General features: G+C 39.6%; 1 protein-coding gene and 1 non-coding gene across 2 annotated transcripts; one reads left to right on the top strand and one right to left on the bottom strand.

Annotated features, from left to right (window-relative positions):
* Nucleotides 1-9,822: 9,822 nt before the first annotated feature.
* On the top strand, nucleotides 9,823-10,335 carry LOC148790431 (uncharacterized). Its single transcript, XM_088892290.1, has one exon. It carries the CDS (start codon nucleotides 9,823-9,825, stop codon nucleotides 10,333-10,335), a length of 513 nt encoding a protein of 170 aa, XP_088748416.1.
* A 7,368-nt stretch (nucleotides 10,336-17,703) lies between these two features.
* Nucleotides 17,704-17,810, bottom strand: LOC148790432 (small nucleolar RNA R71). The gene has a single exon (XR_016079077.1). It is a non-coding gene; the product is annotated as a small nucleolar RNA R71 (small nucleolar RNA).
* Nucleotides 17,811-19,128: the final 1,318 nt, after the last annotated feature.

The raw sequence follows: 19,128 nt of genomic DNA on the forward strand, positions 1-19,128 counted from the left end.
GCCCATCAATCTCCAAGGTCCAGGGCAATACTGGAAATCTGGTCCAGTTCAAAGATTCAATTAATCCTACACTGTATGTGCCTAGGGTCTCACCCTGGCAGCTGAGACAAGCCACCCCAACCGACTTGGTGGCACTACAGTGTCAGCCTTGTCAGGATAGGTCTCCCCAGACCGACCCACTGGCTGTGAATAAACTAACACGAGTCTCATTAAGTGATTAGTTTAAGGGTATTACATAGAAACATACCAAGGGAACATGAATCAAATATGTATCTTTATTCATTTACAATAAACTCATAAAGTACATCATTCTGATTGAAGCTAAGGGCATACAAAACTGTCTAACATTATTTTGTAACTTTGAGGAAAATTAGGGGTATTTTGGTAATTTTTAATAAACCATGTCAAACTGAGTTCAGGGTGTTTGAACCAGGTCTTGGCCTAGTGGCGGGTGGTTTTGGGTCAAAAAATGAAAGGTTAAGATGGGTCTGACTATTGAGAAGGGTTTTATATGAGCGGGCTAACGAGATTAGCCGAAACAAAATCTTTTTAGATGAAAGGGAAAAGAGGGGGATTTTTAACTGAAATTTGGTAGGGTGAGGTTTTTGGACATTTTGAGTTGATTGGTGGGGTCAGATGGGTCAAATGAGCCCAAATTAGGAAGGTCTAGAAAGAGCTTGATTCGGTTAATTTGAAGGTTCAAAACGAAATCTTTATGTGATCAAGGGGCAAACAAGGTTTATTTTGGATGAAATTTCACAAAGTAGGGTTTTCGTGTAGTTTGAGGTGATTAGTAAGGTTAGATTGGGCTGACTAGGCCCAGATTGGGCGGATTTGGAACCCGATCAATCTAGAGCCTTGAAACATAATCTTTAATTTGCTGGGTAAGGTTTCGGAGCATTTTGAATTGATTAGTGGGGTCAGATAGGGCCAAATGGGCTCGAGCAAATCTAGAAAGGGCTTGATTCGGTCAATCTAGAGCCTTGAAATGAAATATGTGTATGATGGATGGGTAAACAAAGGTGTTTTGGGCTGCAAATTTACAAGTGGGTATTTGGAGATAGATGTCTGGGATCTAAAGGCGATGTCTAATTAGTCTTGGAGGGTCACAATCGTAAGAATTTTAGGTCAATAGGATGTTTTGGAATGAAATCTTGGTTTGATGGAAGGGCAAATGGGGGAATCTTAAGTTAAAATTTTACGAGTAAGTGTTTTGGGAGGTCATAGGTCTAATGGTTATGTCTGATCTAATGGCTGAGGTATTAATAGCGATGGACCAGGGTCATTGAATCAGTATTGGGCAAGTTTAATGGTAGATTTGAAGGCTTTAGGGCTAAAAGTTGGTTTTTCTAGGCTGACAACCTTCCAAACTGATTTGGTTAGGTTGGGGAGTTGGTCACTCAAAACAAACCAACCATTAGTGAAAATGGACCAACTCGAGTTGTACCGGTCAATGTTTTAAAAACCAACCCAGAGACCAACCTGTCGTTTTTGCATCTAGGTTGGGATCACTGGTTTAACCTTCTTGGTTGAACGAGTTAGACCGTTCCACGTTAACAATTTATATATTTAAATAAATATATATTTGTATACATATATATGTGCATATATGTATATATTTGTGCAAATACATATTCTATCAATAAATAGTGTATAGTTATGTTTTACACATATAATATAAATTATTTTATATATTATTTATATTTTAATTCAAGTTTAATTTTTCTATTTATAAAAAAGTAAAAATTTGAGATTTAAGGACAAAAAAAGGGTTTTTTGGCAAAAAAAATAGCGATGCAAGGCATCCACAACACTTTAGGACACATAGATCTTGAAAATTTACCCAAAATATAAAAAGAAACCTCAATCGATCATCAGAGTGCAAAGTTATGGCCTTAGAAAGTTTGCACATGCATTAAGTATGCAACCTATAATCCAATGACCGGGTCGAATGGGTTAATAGTTGAACCCTCCAAGTCGGGTGGTTTTTAACCAAGTCAACGACTTTTTAACTGAAGGGCAGGTGACCTAGAATCGAGGTTGGGTGACGGTTCGAATGGACCAATCGGTCGTGTCAATGGCGAGTTGAAAACATTGGTATCAGTTTGGGCCGATTTTCAGTTTGGTTAGTCGGTTCAAAAAATTTTAACTTAAAAATTAAATTACATTTAAAAAATACAATGACATTATTAAAAGAATAAATTTAAAATTTTAAGTTTATAATATAAATATTTTAGACTTAGAAATATGAGAATTTTTCCACTTTCCTGTATTAAAAAATTGTATTTGAATTATAAGATATACATAGGGCTTTTTGAATAAAAATTAATAAAGTTATGCATATTGACAAAATGGATACATTTGCAAAAGAATTGCAAAAACAATGAGAGGTAAGAAAAATGTCTTTATTGGGACCAAAATGCCCATGATTTAAAAAAGCCTTCCATTCTTCTCTTCGACATTCTTCACTTTTCGATTCTTGTTGTACCTCCCACTCACTAAATATGCTCTTCTTTTTTGGTATCCCTAGTTCTAATATTTGGATGAAAATTTCCAAGTTCCAACAACAATGGATCTCTCTCTCTCTCTCTCTCTCTCTCTCTCTATCTATCTATCTATCTATCTATCTATCTATCTATCCATCTATCTATCTATCTATCTATCTATATATATATATATATATATATGTGTGTGTGTGTGTGTGTGTGTGTGTGTGTGTGTGTGTGTGTGTGTTTTGTAACAAAACCTAGATATCAGCAATGGTGGGAGGAAAGGGAGAGGTATTTTGTTCTCATGTGATGAGGACAATGAGAAAAGGGTGGGGTGTTTTGTCTTTCTCTCCAGACTATGATGGTGAAGACAATGAAAAGAGGGAAAGGAGTTTCGTTTTTCTCTCCAAACTAGGACGATGAGGACGGTGGGAAGAGGGAGAGTAGATTCATTTTTCTCTCCAAATTATAACGATGAGGACAGTGAAAATGGAGGTATTTAATAGAACACCATTCAGCAATAAATAGATCATATGTTCAACAAATTTAAACACTATCCAACAAACAAATTGGATGGTGTTTAGCATATTTAGACACCACCCAACATTACATAGGTCGGGTGATTTCTTACAATTTTGATTCATCAATTTTGCAAGTGATAAAATAATAAATATACCCTCAAATTCATCTAAAATCCAATAAACCACAAGGTTGTATATGGTTTTCACAAGTGTACAGGCCAACTGGTATAATGGAGACTGGATGGTTTTTACAAACTAAGAAACCATCCGGCATTAAACAAACTGAATGATTGCTTGCAATTTTGAAACATTACTTATAGTTGTGTAGGTACATGTTGATCACCACAACAACAATTGCACAGAAGGTGCTAAATTGATTCCATAGAGACACTCATAACAAGTTCATGACAAATAACATATCTGCGATGAGCTCAAAGCTTGCAATTTTGAAACATCACTTATAGTTGTGTAGGTACATGTTGAACACCACAACCACAACAGTGCAGAAAGTGCTAAACCGATTCCATAGAGACACTCGTAATGAGTTCATGACAAAGCACATATCTATGATGAGCTTAAAGCCTGCACAAACTTGCAATTAGCTCAAAACCTGCACTGACTTGTGATGAGCTCAAAGTCTGAAATGAGCTAGCGATGAGCACAAGGTCACCACAGACCTACAAAAGACCCAAATCTAGGTCACCAAAAAGGAATATGAAGTCGCCAAAGTTCTGCAATGAGCACAAAGCCATTGTGAGCCTGCGATGAGTTCAAAGCCATCGCTTGTCTACGATGAGCTTAGAGCCATTGCGAACCTGCGATGAGCTCACGGACATCGCAGGTCAGAGACGAACAAAGAAACATGTGATTTACTGACGTCACTCATGACAAAATGCCCAGTAAGATTAAGAAATACACGTAAGATTAGTATTAGCAACATCCATGCCACATCATTCTAAGAGGCTCGCAAAAGGAAGTAGCATACATGTATTATGAGAATCCCCAGACAAAAGGAAACTTCATCCTTGATAGATCTCATAAGACGTGGCAAAACCCTAGTGGTGTCCCCTGACATCTGACACTTATGCCCTTAGCTCCAATCAAAATGATGTACATTATGACATTTATTGTAAATGAATAAAATACATATTTGATTCATGTTATTGTGGTGTGTTTCTGTGTAATACCCTTAAAACTGGACACATATGAGACTCGTGTTAGTTTAGAATGTTCACATAGACTTAATGGGCAGCAATTTGGGGGCCGAATGGGCACATAGACTTAATGGGCCTAAAGCCCAATTCGAACTAGTTTAATTTGATTAATTAAAGAGGGGCGGTTCTGGGATTTAGATCAGCAGATAGGATAAGGAGTTATCCCTATCCACTCAGAGAATCCAGATCCAAATAGAGATTTGGAAAAGGAAATTCCTAATGAGATTAGGAGGGCTGATCTAGATCTGCAGATAAGATAAGGGATTATCCTTATCTCTTAAAGAGAGTCCAGATCCAAATAAGGATTTAGATTAGGAAACTCCTATTGAGATTAGGAGCTCTCTTTAAGGCTATAAAAGGAGGAGGAGGGTGAACCTCCAGTCACTCAATCAGATCTCAGATCACAGAGAGAGAGAAGACAGCAACAGTAAGACTGCGCCATCTTTTACTCTTGCGCCCTCCTCCTACTGCCGCCATTGCCAGTTCGTTCTCCATTGTAAGAGTGATCAAGAAGGGTTCTTGATATCAGTTTTTGGTGAAAAGCTGATCTGAAGTCGTGCTCACATACCCTCCATCAAATTCTTGCTAAAGGATTCGGTTCTTGTGAAGAACCACCTGCTGATTCTACTCCACCTTACGCTGTGTCATCTTCAGTGGGAGCAGTCTTTGGAGTTTTCCTTGGGTGTGAAAACCTTCGTTGGGAATTAATGCTACTCCGTATCAGGTATATCCCTCTCCTACCTTTTGGTTTCAGATCTGGTTCAGTTTAGGTTCAAGATTGATCATTGAAAATGCAGATTTTCTAAAACAGGGAATGTGATTCCCAAATGGGAGAGAGAGAGAAATTTTTGTAATTTCACCCAACTTACCTACAAGGTTCGACCATCCATATGATGGATCTCTCATCCCTTCATTATGAGAATCCTCAGATGAAAGGAAACTTCATCCTTGATGGATCTCATAAGACGTGGCAAAACCCTAGTGGTGTCCCCTAACATCTGACACCGAATTGAAGATTCCCTCTCCTAGTGGGAATAAAACACTTTTGGCTCCTTCCTTTTAGGACCTCGAGATCTCTCCCTATAAAAGGAGGCCTAACACATAACGATAACAACATTTTATCAATCATAACCTTTAGCCTACCCTTTGCCCTCAACCTTCCTTTGTCTTTCAAGGAGACCTCCGTACATAGCCTTACCACACTACTCACATTAGAATAACTGATTCTTCATTGATCACAAAGGATGGCCACCCGTAGGATCAACCTTTCTCCTATCCCAGAAGAGAAAATCAATGAACAGAGTATCAACCCGAAGATCGAAGACCAAGCCGATCAGGAGTCGGCCGAGCAGGTCAACATTGAAATTATTTCCATCAAAGTGTATGAGTTTGATACTCATTTTGACCACATAGAGTAGATGTAGGCCAAGATGCGAAACACCCTGCAGCTACTCCTCCAAAGGTCATCCACAACCAAGCATTCCCTAGTCACCCCCGCTAGCCCTTCTGCATCCATACCTACCAACCACTACCCTGCTAACCTGAACTCCAACATGAATGAGCACCTTCCCATAACCAACCCCACATAAGATACGACACAAAGAACCTGTTTTTCCATCTTGAACAATCCCATGTGACCCCACAAAGCAACACGGTGATAGAGGCACCCACAAGCTGTAATGAACTCAAAGAGTGCATCCAAGGCTTGATGGAAGAAAGCCAGAATAGGGTCTAGTCCTCACTTATCCTCTAAAAACCCTATTCTAACCACATCTTATACAAACCCTACCCTTGTGGCTATGTCCCACCACAGCAGTGGTTGCAGTATGATGGGCAGAAGGGAAGCCCATAAGAGCATGTCAATAAGTTCAAAGATGCTTCGGGATTGTTTGCCCTGGACGGAGACCTGAAAGTTTAGGAATTCTCCAAATCCCTAATTGGACCTGCATACACCTGGTTCATCAATCTGACCACGGGTAGTATAGACTCATGGGCAGAGTTGGCAAAAAGAGTTTTGTCCAAATGGTTCACCCTAGAGCAAAGACTGATGATGGAGAACCTGTGCAACATAGAACAACATGCAAGGTAGGACCTCCTGGCTTATGTCATGAGGTTTCAAATGCTGACCCACTTTGTTTTTGATGAGCACACTACTAAAAAGAGCTTTGTTGAACAGTTCTATAGGATAGGCATCTAGAACATCGAAGTTGAGACACTTAGTCAATTGTGGAAGTGTGTGGAGAGGACATTGTACACTGTCAAAAGTACCACGCCCCAGTCCACCCCAGCAGCATCGTAGTTCGAGAGGAACAAAATTTATGTCTTTGACCAAAGGACTTGGAACACCAGGGGGCCTAGGGGCCCTATTACTGTGGTGGCAACCAGAACTGGCAGAATAGCCCACTACCTCCACCCCCTCCTCCTTTCACCTGTAGCAAGGATGAGGTAATAATGATAATGAACAAATTGGTAGAGGATTATGTGATCAATCTGCCACCACCACCACTAGGAGTCAACCCAGAAAAAGAGAAGCATGGAGGGAGGTGGTGCAATTACCACTAGTCGTTGAACCACGACCAAATGGACTACTTCACACTCCGACGGTTTTTCGTACAGAAGGAAAAGCTGGATGACTTTGTTAACAGGAAGCCAACTCAGGTAGAGACCAATCCCCTCCCCACACACACCCAAGGAGGCAATATTAATGTGGTAAGAACACTAGGAGGCAACCATATTGAATTGTTGATCCAACGGTTCGAGCAGAGTCCAGACCTACAACAAATCTTTAGCAAGCAAGGAGTTAGTGCTGCAACATGGCAACTTGCCATCAAAGCACTAGCAAAAGCATTCAGAGGCCACTCGAGCCCCATCATTTGGACAGGTCCCATGTAGACTTCACTCCAAATGATATGTTGGCCATAGATCCCCCACTACAACCGACCCATGTATATCACAGCTAGGGGTGTCAATGGACTGGTTTTGGGTTGGACTCCATCCAAATCAAATCTAGTTTGGATGGATTGGACGGACCAACAAGACTTATTGAATTTGGAAGACTATATGGACCAATATGACATATTGGATTGGACCTAATCCGTTCATAATGAATTTATATTGGATTGAGCCAATATCTGGTCCATTGATAGAAGATAAGAACATAGGTGTCAATAGACCTGGTTTGAATTGAAACAAATCTAAACCAACAAGAATTTGAACAGATTGGATAGTCTCTAGACCAGTCCAAAATATTCATTGGACTGGATTGGACCAGGTCCATTTGTAACGGACTCACATTGGACTATAGATCGGATTGGACCAAATCCAATCCAATTGACACCCCTAATCACAGCCAAAATAGGGGGCTACGAGATGCAGTGATCAATGATTGATCAAGGAAGTTCTATGAACCTGATCTCCATCCATACCCTGAAGTTGATGAACATACAGAAGGAGACCGTTAAAGGGCTACCCATGGAGGTTAAAGATTTTAATAGGAATGCGTTTGTCATGGAGGGATTTGAGTTGTCGGTCATCATTGGTCCATTCACTATTAACAGAAGGAGACTGTTAAAGGGCTACCCATGGAGGTTACAAATTTTAATGGGAATGCATCTGTCAGAGGGATCCATTGAGTTATCGGTCATCAATGGTCTGTTCACCATTAACAAGGAGTACCAAGTTATTTTGGGAAGGACAACATATCATCTCTTGTTGGGGTGATCGTTGATACATGGTTTGGCCTTGGTCTTATCCACATACCACCAATGTATCTAGACCAAACATAGAGGTCGTGTAGTGAGGATCCCAGCTACTTGCGTCCCGTTCAAAAAAACAAAGACCCATCTTTAGGATGCAATTTACTACATAGAGCTAGCCGAAGAAGGAGAGTCTAGAGTGACCAAGGTGGAAAGTGTCCAGATGACGAACCCAACAAGTGAACCTCCATCAGTGCCAAAAGGAAGAAGGGTCTAGGTGTCTACAGGTCACAGATGAGAGCAGGAAAAGTTATTACACAATTATGGAAGAGTACGAGGATGCCAACATGCTATCCACCAAAATGGCCATCCCTGAGGTATGAGTTGATTTATTATTATATGATATAGCTCCTGAATGATTAAGTCATTATTGTAATTCATATATCTCCATGAAAACAAAAGAAAAGTATGTATATGTTCTAAATTTTGTCTCAACCTAAACTATTTCACTATGCCATCTCAACACAAGGACATCACGATGATCTCATCGCAAAAGTACTCTGAACATACAAAACAGAACCTGACATATTGGAAGGTAAAACATAACATACTTGTATACCCAATTAGCAACAAAAGGAAAATACTGAAATCACATAAATAACAGGAGAAAAACAAAGAAATGGTGGAATACTATGATAAAATCCATGTGCCTCCCAAGCACATGCAAGATTCCAATAGTGTAGTGGAGGAACCCTTAGAGGAAATCAACAAGGAGTAGAAAAAAGGTTGTTGTACATATCGGCCAAATTAGAACCTGAAGAAAGACAAAAATCATTGGACCTTTTCAAAGGTACAAAAACCTTTATTTTCCCAATCACACAAATAGAATACATGTCAAACAAGACTGAACAGTGTTTTCTTTCATATCGACAAAATTCCACGACGTTTTTGCTTGGTCGTACAACCAGATGCCTGAATTGGACCTGGCATTAGTCAAACACTCACTCTACATTGACCTTAAATTCAAACCTGTTAAACAACTATAGAGGATCTTCAAGCCAAAAATAGCACTGAAAATCAAAGAGGAGGTCGAACGACTCCTGAAAGTAGGCTTCATCAAACCAATCGCTCACCCATGGTGGTTAGCCTATGTGGTTCTAGTCAAAAAGAAAAATGGCCAACTAATGTTAGTACTTAGATCCAAATACATTAGCTTACAACTATCAATAAAGGACTAGTACACTGACTTTCCCCACTCCTACCCTAGGTGGTTTGTCGATTTTAGGGACCTAAACAGGGCCTACCCCAAAGACGAGTTCCCGTTGCCAAACATGGATATTCATATTAACTCAATGGTCGGGAACTAGTTGTTCTCCTTCCTAGACGCCTATAGTTGAGAAAGGTGTTCACCAGATGTAGGGCCTTCAACCTAAGGTTCAACCCACTAAAATGTGCATTCAAAGTACAGTCATGAAAGTACTTGGGCTATAGAGTTGAGCACACCAGGATCCACCTAAATGAGATAAAGGTAAAAGCAGTCCTCAATTTACCTACCCCAAGTAATGAGTCACAGCTAAAAACCTACCTAGGGAAAGTCTCCTACCTTAGAAAGTTCATCCCTAGCTTAGCACATGCAGCAGTGCCCTTGCTTAAGTTAACCAAGAAGTCTGTAGAATATAAGTGGTCAATAGAACACCAGAATGCTTTTGACCAGCTGAACCAAACACTAGCCAAAGTCCCAACCATGTCCCCTCCAAAGAATGGCCAAGAGTTTAGGGTGTGCATAACATCAAATTCAAAAATCGTAGGATGTCTGTTAGACCAGGAGAATGATGAGGGTGTTGAGTGTCCAATCTATTATGCCAGTAGAACTCTGAAGCTGACATAAAATAATTACTCACACATGGAACAACAGTGCTTAGCATTAGTCTTCGCTACACAGAAGTTCAGACACTACATCTTAGGCCAAAAGGTGAAGTTGATCACAAGAAGCAATCCAATCAAATACTTCATTGACATTCCCCCACTCTTAGGGAGACTTGTGAAGTGGATGATGCAATTAAGTGAATACATCATTGAGTACACCCAGCCAAAGGCAATCAAATGCCAAGCAGTCGTAGACCTCCTAGTTGCCTTTCCCACCAACGACAATTTCCCCATCTCTAAAGACGTACCCGAAGAAGAACTTTCCATCATTGCAGTAGTAGATAATGGAGAATGGACCCTCACATTTGATGGAAGCAAAATAAACTCCTCCGCAGGAGCTGGAGTCACATTGACTTTGCATGCTGGGGAAACGTCAGCATACTCGTTCAAATTACAGTTCTCCTACTCACACAACATCACAGAGTATGAGGCACTTGTACTGGGTCTGACAAAAGTCAGGGACTTCGGGGCAAAGAAAGTAAAAGTATAGGGGACTCAAAACAGGTAAATGGACAGATGGATGGCAGCACAACAGTAAAAGAGTTGACAATTCTGCCATATAGAACACTGATTTAGAGGTTGACTAGGGACTTGGAAGTAACCTATGAACACCAAACAGAGCCAAAAATAGATATGCTGATGCACTAGCCACCTTGGGATCTAAGATACAACCGGGTGAGAAACCAATCAGTATAACAATCTAGATGCACAATGAACCATCAACAAAAAGATTGGGACACTAGGTTGAAACAAAAGATGACATCAAGGAAAATGATTGGAGACACAACATAATACAGAAATAGAGTAACCCAACAATGGTGATGCAAGATGGTAAAATCCTCCAAAGATTCCAACTGGTGAACAGAGTGCTATAACACAGAATGGCAGATGGAGTCAAGGCAAGATACTTAAGGCCTAAAGAGGCGGTAGTAGTCTTGAACGAAATTCACAAAACATAATGTGGATATGTGACTGCAGCACTCTATAGGAGGCTACAAAGGTTGGGGTATTACTGGCCAGAAATGAAAGCAAACTCGGCCAAGTACAAAATGATTGTGATAAATGTATACCAAAGGTAGATAAGAATGAAGGCTTTACAGTGGGTGATGCAAATTGACAAGAACAAACTAACTATCCTACCAATTTTTAAACTCAACTCCCCTTCATCTTTCTCCACAAATATTCCAGGTTAACCATTGCAAACTATTAACACAACCAAGTCATACACGACTCATCCATCAACCAATCCAATTTTTGCTACTGCAAACCAGGTAGTAAATTAGGGAGAACATCTTTATCTTCTCTATCTTTTTATTCTCTTTTTCTCCTCTAAAGAAGTGAGTGCATTTTATGCTCCATCTCACTTTTGGATTACTCGGCTAGTAGGTCCATTTTATACTCCGTCCTACTATCAGATGACTTGGCTGGTAGGTGCATTTTATGCTCCATCCTACCATCGGATTACTTGATCGGTAGGTGCATTTTATGCTCCATCCTACCATCAGATTACTTGACCGGTAGGTGCATTTTATGCTCCATCCTACCAATTGTGGCAATGGTGAAGTAATTTCCCTATTTACTTAAACCTAAGTTTAGGACTAGCTTAAAAGGGAATGGCTTCAGATAGGTCGTGTACTTCTTAATTGTACCTCATTACTAGGTCCACAAGAATTTTCCCAGAATATTGTTTCGATTGACTTCAAGAGAGTTGAGTTTTTTTTTTTTCGAACTGAAACAATATCAAAATCATATACTCTCCCCCCCCCCCCACCCACACTTAGTCTACGCATTGTCTTCAATGTAAGGTAAAAAGAAAAGGTGGTGATAACTTAACTATAAATGCAAAAAACAAGAACAGAAAAAGGAAAAACAAACTTCCCTATTTTTAATCATAAACCGGATTCTCCAGGTCTTGTAGTTGCAACTTCCGATGTTTTCCCCTCTCATCCATCATGGGTGGGTTCAAATCTGGAATAGGGACCTGCAAAACAGAGGGTAAAGGTTTTCTGTCAAAAGTCGGCAGCATAATATAAGGAGCATTACCTAACTGTTGTAACTCTGGAGAACCATTCAATGCTGCAACAGTTTCTTGCAATTTAGAACTCTAGGTTAACTCCTCTTTCTCATGATGCTTACTAATGGTGATTTCGAATACATCCTTCCCATCAAGATCAAAAACTTCTTGTGCTGGATCCTTGCATTTAGGAGGTAATTCCTTTTGGAGGATTGCTGAAACATTTTTCCCCTATGTGGACTTTCTCATCACCTTTTAGCTTCTTTTTAGGGGTGCACAACTCCTTGAGGAATTTAGCATAGCGGGGTACTTGCTTCATTGCATCAAGGAGGGGAATATTTACCTCAACCTTGTGGAATGTCTCAAGAATATCCTAGTCTTGCTCCTCCTTCTTGGATTTTGCAAATCGACTAGGAAAAGGTGAAGGGATCACTATGACTTGGGGCTTTTTACCGCTTAGATCTTGAGTTTGGGGTGGCAGTGCTTCCTTGCTAAGTCTATTCAGCTCCTTTTCACTTCTCAAGGTGATCGCACTAATATTCTGCTTCGTGTTGACCATGGTCTGGGAGGGTAGCCTTCCTGATACTTGAGATTCTATTCGACTCACAGCAGTTGCCAATTGGCTGAACTGATTCTCCAGGTTTCGGATGCTTGTCCTTGTCTCCTGTTGAAATTGTTGAGTGTTAGTTGCAAGTGCTTTAACAATTTCATCTAGAGACCTACCTAGTTTGGAAGACGAATATTGTGGAGCCAGAGGTCTAGATTGATGTTGTTGTTGGAAGCCAAAGGGCTTGGCTCCATAGCTAAGGTTAGGATGATCCCTCCATCTTGCATTGTAAGTATTTGAGTAGGGATCATATCTCTCTTGTGGGAATCCTCCAACAGCATTGGCTTGTTCATAGGGTTCATCTTGTAGTGTAGGGCACATGTCGGTTGGATGACCAGTAGTTGAACAAATGCCGCAGGTCTTTACCTGTTGTACATGGCCTACTACCAATTTTTCCATAAGAGAGGTGAGGGTATCTAATCTTTGATCAATGGAAGAAATACTTACTTCATTGACCCTCCTTGGAATAGACTCATGTCCAATGCCGAACTGTTGTGCATTGGCTACCATGTTCGAGATTAATTCTCTTGCTTGGGTAGGAGTTTTGTTCACCAACACACCTCCGCTTGCTGCATCAATCATACTCCTATCCATCGGCAATAATCCTTCGTAGAAATATTGGATAAGGAGTTGGTCTGGAATCTGATGTTGCGGACAGCTCGCACAGAGTTGCTTAAATCTCTCCCAGTACTCGTAGAGAGTTTCTCCACTGAGTTGTCTTATACCACAGATCTCCTTTCTGATGTTAGCAGCTCAGGAGGCAGGGAAGAACTTTTCAAGAAATTGCCTTTTCATCTCATTCCATGTGGTGATAGAACCAGAGGGTAAGTAGTATTAGCTAATAGAACCAGATCTGATAGAACCAGATCTCCTTTCCAATCCTTAGCTTTATTAGCTAATGAGAAAGGAAAGGCACGCAGCTTGATCTGTTCCTCGGTAAGAGGTTTCATGCTTAAGCATACTACATGGAATTCTTTTAAATGTTTGTGGGGATCTTCACCTGAAAGTCCACAGAAGGTAGGAAGCAAGTGGATAAGACCAGATTTGAGTTCGAAAGGTACCGCTAGATCTGCATATTCGATGTAGAGTGGTTGTTGGTGCAGATCTGGTGCGGCTAGCTCTCTAGGAGTTCTCTCTTCAATGTTGGCCATGACTTCTTCTTCAGTGTGATTAGATGGCTCAACGATCTCTGCAACCGACTTCACCCCGGGAGATGGGAGTGATGCTGATTGGTTGCGACGTTGCTTGGCTTCTTTCCTCAATCGGCAAACTGTGTTTTTGATTTCGGGATCGTAGTGGAGTTCACCTACACGAGAAGAACAAGGCATAAACCAAGCAAGAGGAAATAAATCTACTTAGGACACCAATCCCCAGAAAGGGTGCCAAAATTTGGTGGGTGTCGAATCCAACCAAAGATAAAATGTCTTGCTCCAATTAAATATTTTGTATATAGTGATGAGCAAGGTCGTCTCCACAGGGATTGGGTGGATTTATTTCCAAGTAAACGAAGTAGGGGTTGTGAAGATAAGGAAAATAAGATGAAATAAAAATAACAGAAAATAACAGAAAAACAATGATCAAATCGATGGGAGATAGCTTCCGGTTGAAGGAACAAGATCAGCTTTGATTCTTATCATTGATCCTCGATGCAAAGATAAATTCATATGTTTATTAATAAATTGGTTATAGCCATTAACAAGCTCTAACAGCCAGCCTCTACTCGTATTATTCGACAACCAAAACAAGCTCTTTGATTGCTTCTCTTATTAATAGACAGTCATAAACAAGCTCTTAGGATTTAATCTATTAATAGCATTAAGAGGGGAGAGACCCAATTCTGGTCAGCGATCTCACAAGCTCGGACCGTTTAAACCAAATCATACATTTTCCTAACATAGATCGAAAACTTTTTTACAATCAATTTCTATTAGTTGCCACCATGACTAAACCTACCAATCATATACGAAACTGGAGGTTCAATCAGCCATAGATTATTTTCATTAAATGAGCAATGGCACCTTCTTGCTTATTCAATAAAAATAATCTTCACAGGAAATCGCAGAAAACATATGAATACCCATAAACAATGAACTAAAATAAAAATCAATTAGATCTCATAATGTTTATAGAATCAAAGCTTCCCTAACCCTTCAACCAGAAATTAAAACCTTACAGACACTTCATGATGAAATCGCAACTTCCAGATGAAAGGGGGCGAACTCTGCTTCTTCCTCCTTAGTTGTTGATTGCTCTCTTCGAAGGCTGAAGCTCTCTTGGAGGATTTGATGGTGCCCTTGGGTGCTAGTCCGCCCCCTTTATATAGACTTAAGAGGGAGCTGTCTCCTACCCCTCTTAGGAGTTTTTTATCCATTGGGAGTTTAGTTCTCTAATAGATAATGCCTAGATTAGATCTAATCTAGTCCTATCTCTTAACTAGTAATCTTAATCTCTCTTATCTTTCTAGAAATACAGTAGAAAATTGAATCTGATAGGACTCTTTGAAATTCTTGCATGCTAAATTCGTATTGGGCTTTCTCAACGAATTGGGCTGTTGCAAAGCTTCTCTATGAAATGGGTTTCTGCTGCGAATTGGGCTTCTCTATGAATTTACTTAGAATTCGGGCCCGATTTTGACTTTGATTCATTCCGAATCTATCAAAACTTAAAACATGAAGGTTGTAGAGTTCTTCCTTATCTTTCCAATTCATCTTGAATCATCTCAATCGAAGTCCGGATGGGAGAGTATTAAACAGATTACTACACAGCGCCAAAACTATGCAAAATTACCCGATTAGCCTTGTTTTTCTCCTAACGCCTTCTTTCGTGCCCTAAATCAAAATACAAGAATAGTGAGTCCAATTAGACCCTAAATAAGTATAAAAGACTGAATATTAATGTATAAAAATATGATAGTTTTTATTCTCATCAGTGATGCAGATGTTAGACAGTTTTGTGTGCCCTTAGTTCCAATCAGTTTTGATGTACTTTTGACATTTAGTGTAAATAAAGAAAGTACATATTTGATTCATGTTGTGTGGTATCTTTCTGTGTAAGACCTTAAAACTGGACACTTAATGAGACTCGTGTTAGTTTTAAATGTTCATTGATGAGAGTAGAATTTATCATATTTTTATCCCCAAATGTTCTGCCTTTTATACTGAATTATTACTTAATTGGACTCATACTTCTTGTGTTTCGGTTCAGGGCATGATGAAAGACATCAGGAGCAAAGAAAGGCAAATCGGATGATTTTTCATAGTTTCGGCACTGTTCAGTAATTTGGGCCTAACTCATGTATCCGAACTCTAATTGGGCTTATTCAAGACCCATTGGAAAGATAAGAGAAAAAGCCACAACTTTCATGTTTTGGTCTTTCGCATATTCAGCCTGCATCGAAGTAAAATCCGGGCCCGAAGTCGGGGCAAATTCGTAGGAAAGCCCAATCCGCAGCTGAAGCCCAACTTGCAGAAAAGCCTAGCAGCCCAATTCGCAGAGGAGGTCTAATACGAATCAAAGAACAAGAAACTGAGAAGGGTCTTATCAAATCTAAATTTATGATATAACCCCATAAAGATAAAGAGATTGGGTTCATTAGATAAAGAGATAAGAGTATGATTAGACTAGGACTTTCTATTTTTGAGGTATCAAGAAGCAGAGGACTTTAAGATAGAGTAGGAGACCACCCCCTCCCCTTAAGCTATATAAAGGAGTAGGGGGGGACTAGAGAGGTATCAAGAAGCAGAGGAGAAATCCAGCTATCAAGCAAAAGTCTGTAAAAAGGAGGTGGCGGCAAGGAGAAGAGGAAATCTCAACTCCAAGGGCGAAACCATGAGTTCTTTCTTTCCTCTTGTTTGTTTTATTTTTGCTAGTATGAACTAATTTATCTGTAGTTAGGGCAGTGGAAAACCTAATCATATCAATGAATCTGCTTTTTATTCTGATTTACTCAAGATCGTGATTTCCATATAGTCTGTGAGTTATCTTGCTTAATGTTATTAGGAGTGACCATCTCTTAATTGATCAGGCGTATGTGAATGAATCGAGAGAGGAATTCACATAGCTGACCACATAATTCATGGTGTGAATTGAATGGTATATAGGGTTATGTACACATGATTCATCTGAATATAATAGTTTTTCCTTGGACTTAACGTGCTTCTATCTTGAGACCTCTAGTCGAGAGATCGAGGGGTTACCTGATAAAAGTAGTTTTAGTATACCTCGAGAGAGAATATTAAATAAAATTGGAAAGGCTTCAGCTTATGGGAATGACAAATTATCTTGGATAATCTCATCCATTAATATTCATTGGAATGGTTAGGTGGACCGAAAGCCCTAGCAAATTCAACCAATCATTACATGCTTCAGCATTGTTACTAATGCTCTTGTTTTCCTGCTTTTCATTAGTTCTTATTCTCAAATCTGAAATTCGATTGTCCAAATAATTAGGGAAGGTTGTAGTTCTAATACTTATTTTGTTAAATCCTCGTGGGAATAATATTTTTATACTACTTGATAACTACTGCACTTGCTAGGGTTATATTTATAGCTATCAAGTTTTTGGTGTCGTTGCCGGGGATTTAATCCTAAAATAATATTAGAACTTGTTAACCTTGGTTAATTTAGACTTTTTATTTCTGCTTTTATTTTTTACTTTATTTTTTTTATTTTATTTTACTTGTTCGAACTCTTGTTGTGTTCAGATTCACTAGTGCATGACACGCACTAGACAAGAAGGACTAGTAGAATTCGATCCAGAAATAGAAAGGACCCTTCGCTTGTTGCAAAGAGCCAATAGAGGTAAGACAAGAGAGGAGGTTGATATTGGCAAACCAGCAATAGAAGTTGGAGAAGAGATGGCAGAAGCAAATCGCACCCTCTTGGACTATGCCTGTCCAACCATTGATGGGGCGACTTCTAGTATTTGCAAGCCCATAATTCATGCTAATAATTTCGAAATCAAGCCTGCAATCATCCAGATGATTCAAGCAAGTATTCAGTTTAGTGGGTTGCTAAGTCATGACCCTAATGCACACATTGTTAACTTCTTGGAAATATGTGATACATTTAAACATAATGGAGTTAGTGATGATGCTATTAGGCTTAGATTATTTCCGTTTTCATTGCGTGATAGAGCTAAAGATTGGCTTAACTCACTCCCTGTACGAAGTATCACCACTTGGAATGATCTAACCCAAAAATTTTTGGCTAAGTATTTCCTACCCTCTAAAACAGCAAAATTAATTAATGATATCACTACTTTTGCTCAATTTGAGAGAGAATCCTTGTATGAAGCATGGGAACGATTCAAGGAGATGCTTAGGAAGTGTCCTCACCATGGGATACCAACTTGGCGTCAAATTCAGACCTTTTATAATGGTATTACCCCCTCTAATCGATCCATTATTGATGCAGCTGCAGGTGGCACAATCATGAGAAAAACTCCAGAGGAAGCTTATGACCTAGTGGAGGAGATGGTGTCGAACAGCTACCAGTGGAGCAATGACCGAACCAATCAGAGGGGAGTACACCACATCGATTCCCTTGCAGCCATATCTGCTCAACTTGCTCATCTGAATAAGAAACTTAATACTTTTAATATTACAGCAATTAATACACCATCTAGCATCCCATGTGATTTTTGTGGTCAAATAGGACATACTAATTCTGATTGTCCATTAAGTAGTCATTTTACTTCACATGAGATTGCTAATTTTATCTCTCATGCTGACAGGTCAAATTTCAACCCATATTTAAACACATACAACCTAGGGTGGAGGAATCATTCAAATTTCTCATGGAAAAATAATCAGCAAAAGGCACCCATGGGATTCCAACAACAGCCGCCCCGACAGGAAAAAAAAGAGTAATTTGGAAGAGATGATTTCTAAGTTCATCAATGCTACTGAAGAAAAATTCCAAAGCCATGAAGCATCGATTAAGAACTTAGAAGTGCAAATGGGGCAGATTGTAAATCTGTTGTCGGAAAGAAAAGAGGGACGGCTACCTAGCAACACGGAGAAGAATCCCAGAGAGCAGGTAAACGCCATAGCCTTAAGAAGTGGGAAGACAGTTGGCGAAATCCAGAAAGAAGACAAGAAAGCTGAAGTGGCCGATCTGCAAAAGGAGGATGAGGGAAGTACACCTAAACTTAATTTAGATGCGATCAAACTCCCTATCCCCTACCTCAGAAGAGTCTTGAAAGCTAATCTAGATAAGCAATTTGAAAAATTTTTAGAAGTTTTCAAAAAGATCCATATTAATCTACCTCTTCTTGATGTATTGTCACAGATGCCGAAATATGCTAAATTCTTAAAAGAGGTGATGTCGAACAAAAGAAAGTGGGAAGATTGCGAGATGGTAAAGCTAAACGAAGAGTGTTCTGCCATTCTTCAAAATAAACTGCCTCCAAAACTTAAGGATCCAGGGAGTTTTTCTATACCTTGCACCATAGGGAATGCTGAATTTGAGAAAGCTTTATGTGATCTTGGTGCTAGTATAAATTTAATGCCCTACTCTATTTTTAAAAGACTTGGATTGCATGAACTAACATCTACAACTATTACCCAATAATTGGCCGATCGAAGCATTAAATACCCTAGGGGAATAGTGGAAGATGTCTTAGTTAAAGTAGGAAATTTCATCATCCCTGCTGATTTCAT

Source organism: Nelumbo nucifera, chromosome 7 (assembly GCF_055504915.1).
Source record: "Nelumbo nucifera cultivar China Antique chromosome 7, China Antique-T2T, whole genome shotgun sequence".
Classification (NCBI taxonomy): domain Eukaryota; kingdom Viridiplantae; phylum Streptophyta; class Magnoliopsida; order Proteales; family Nelumbonaceae; genus Nelumbo; species Nelumbo nucifera.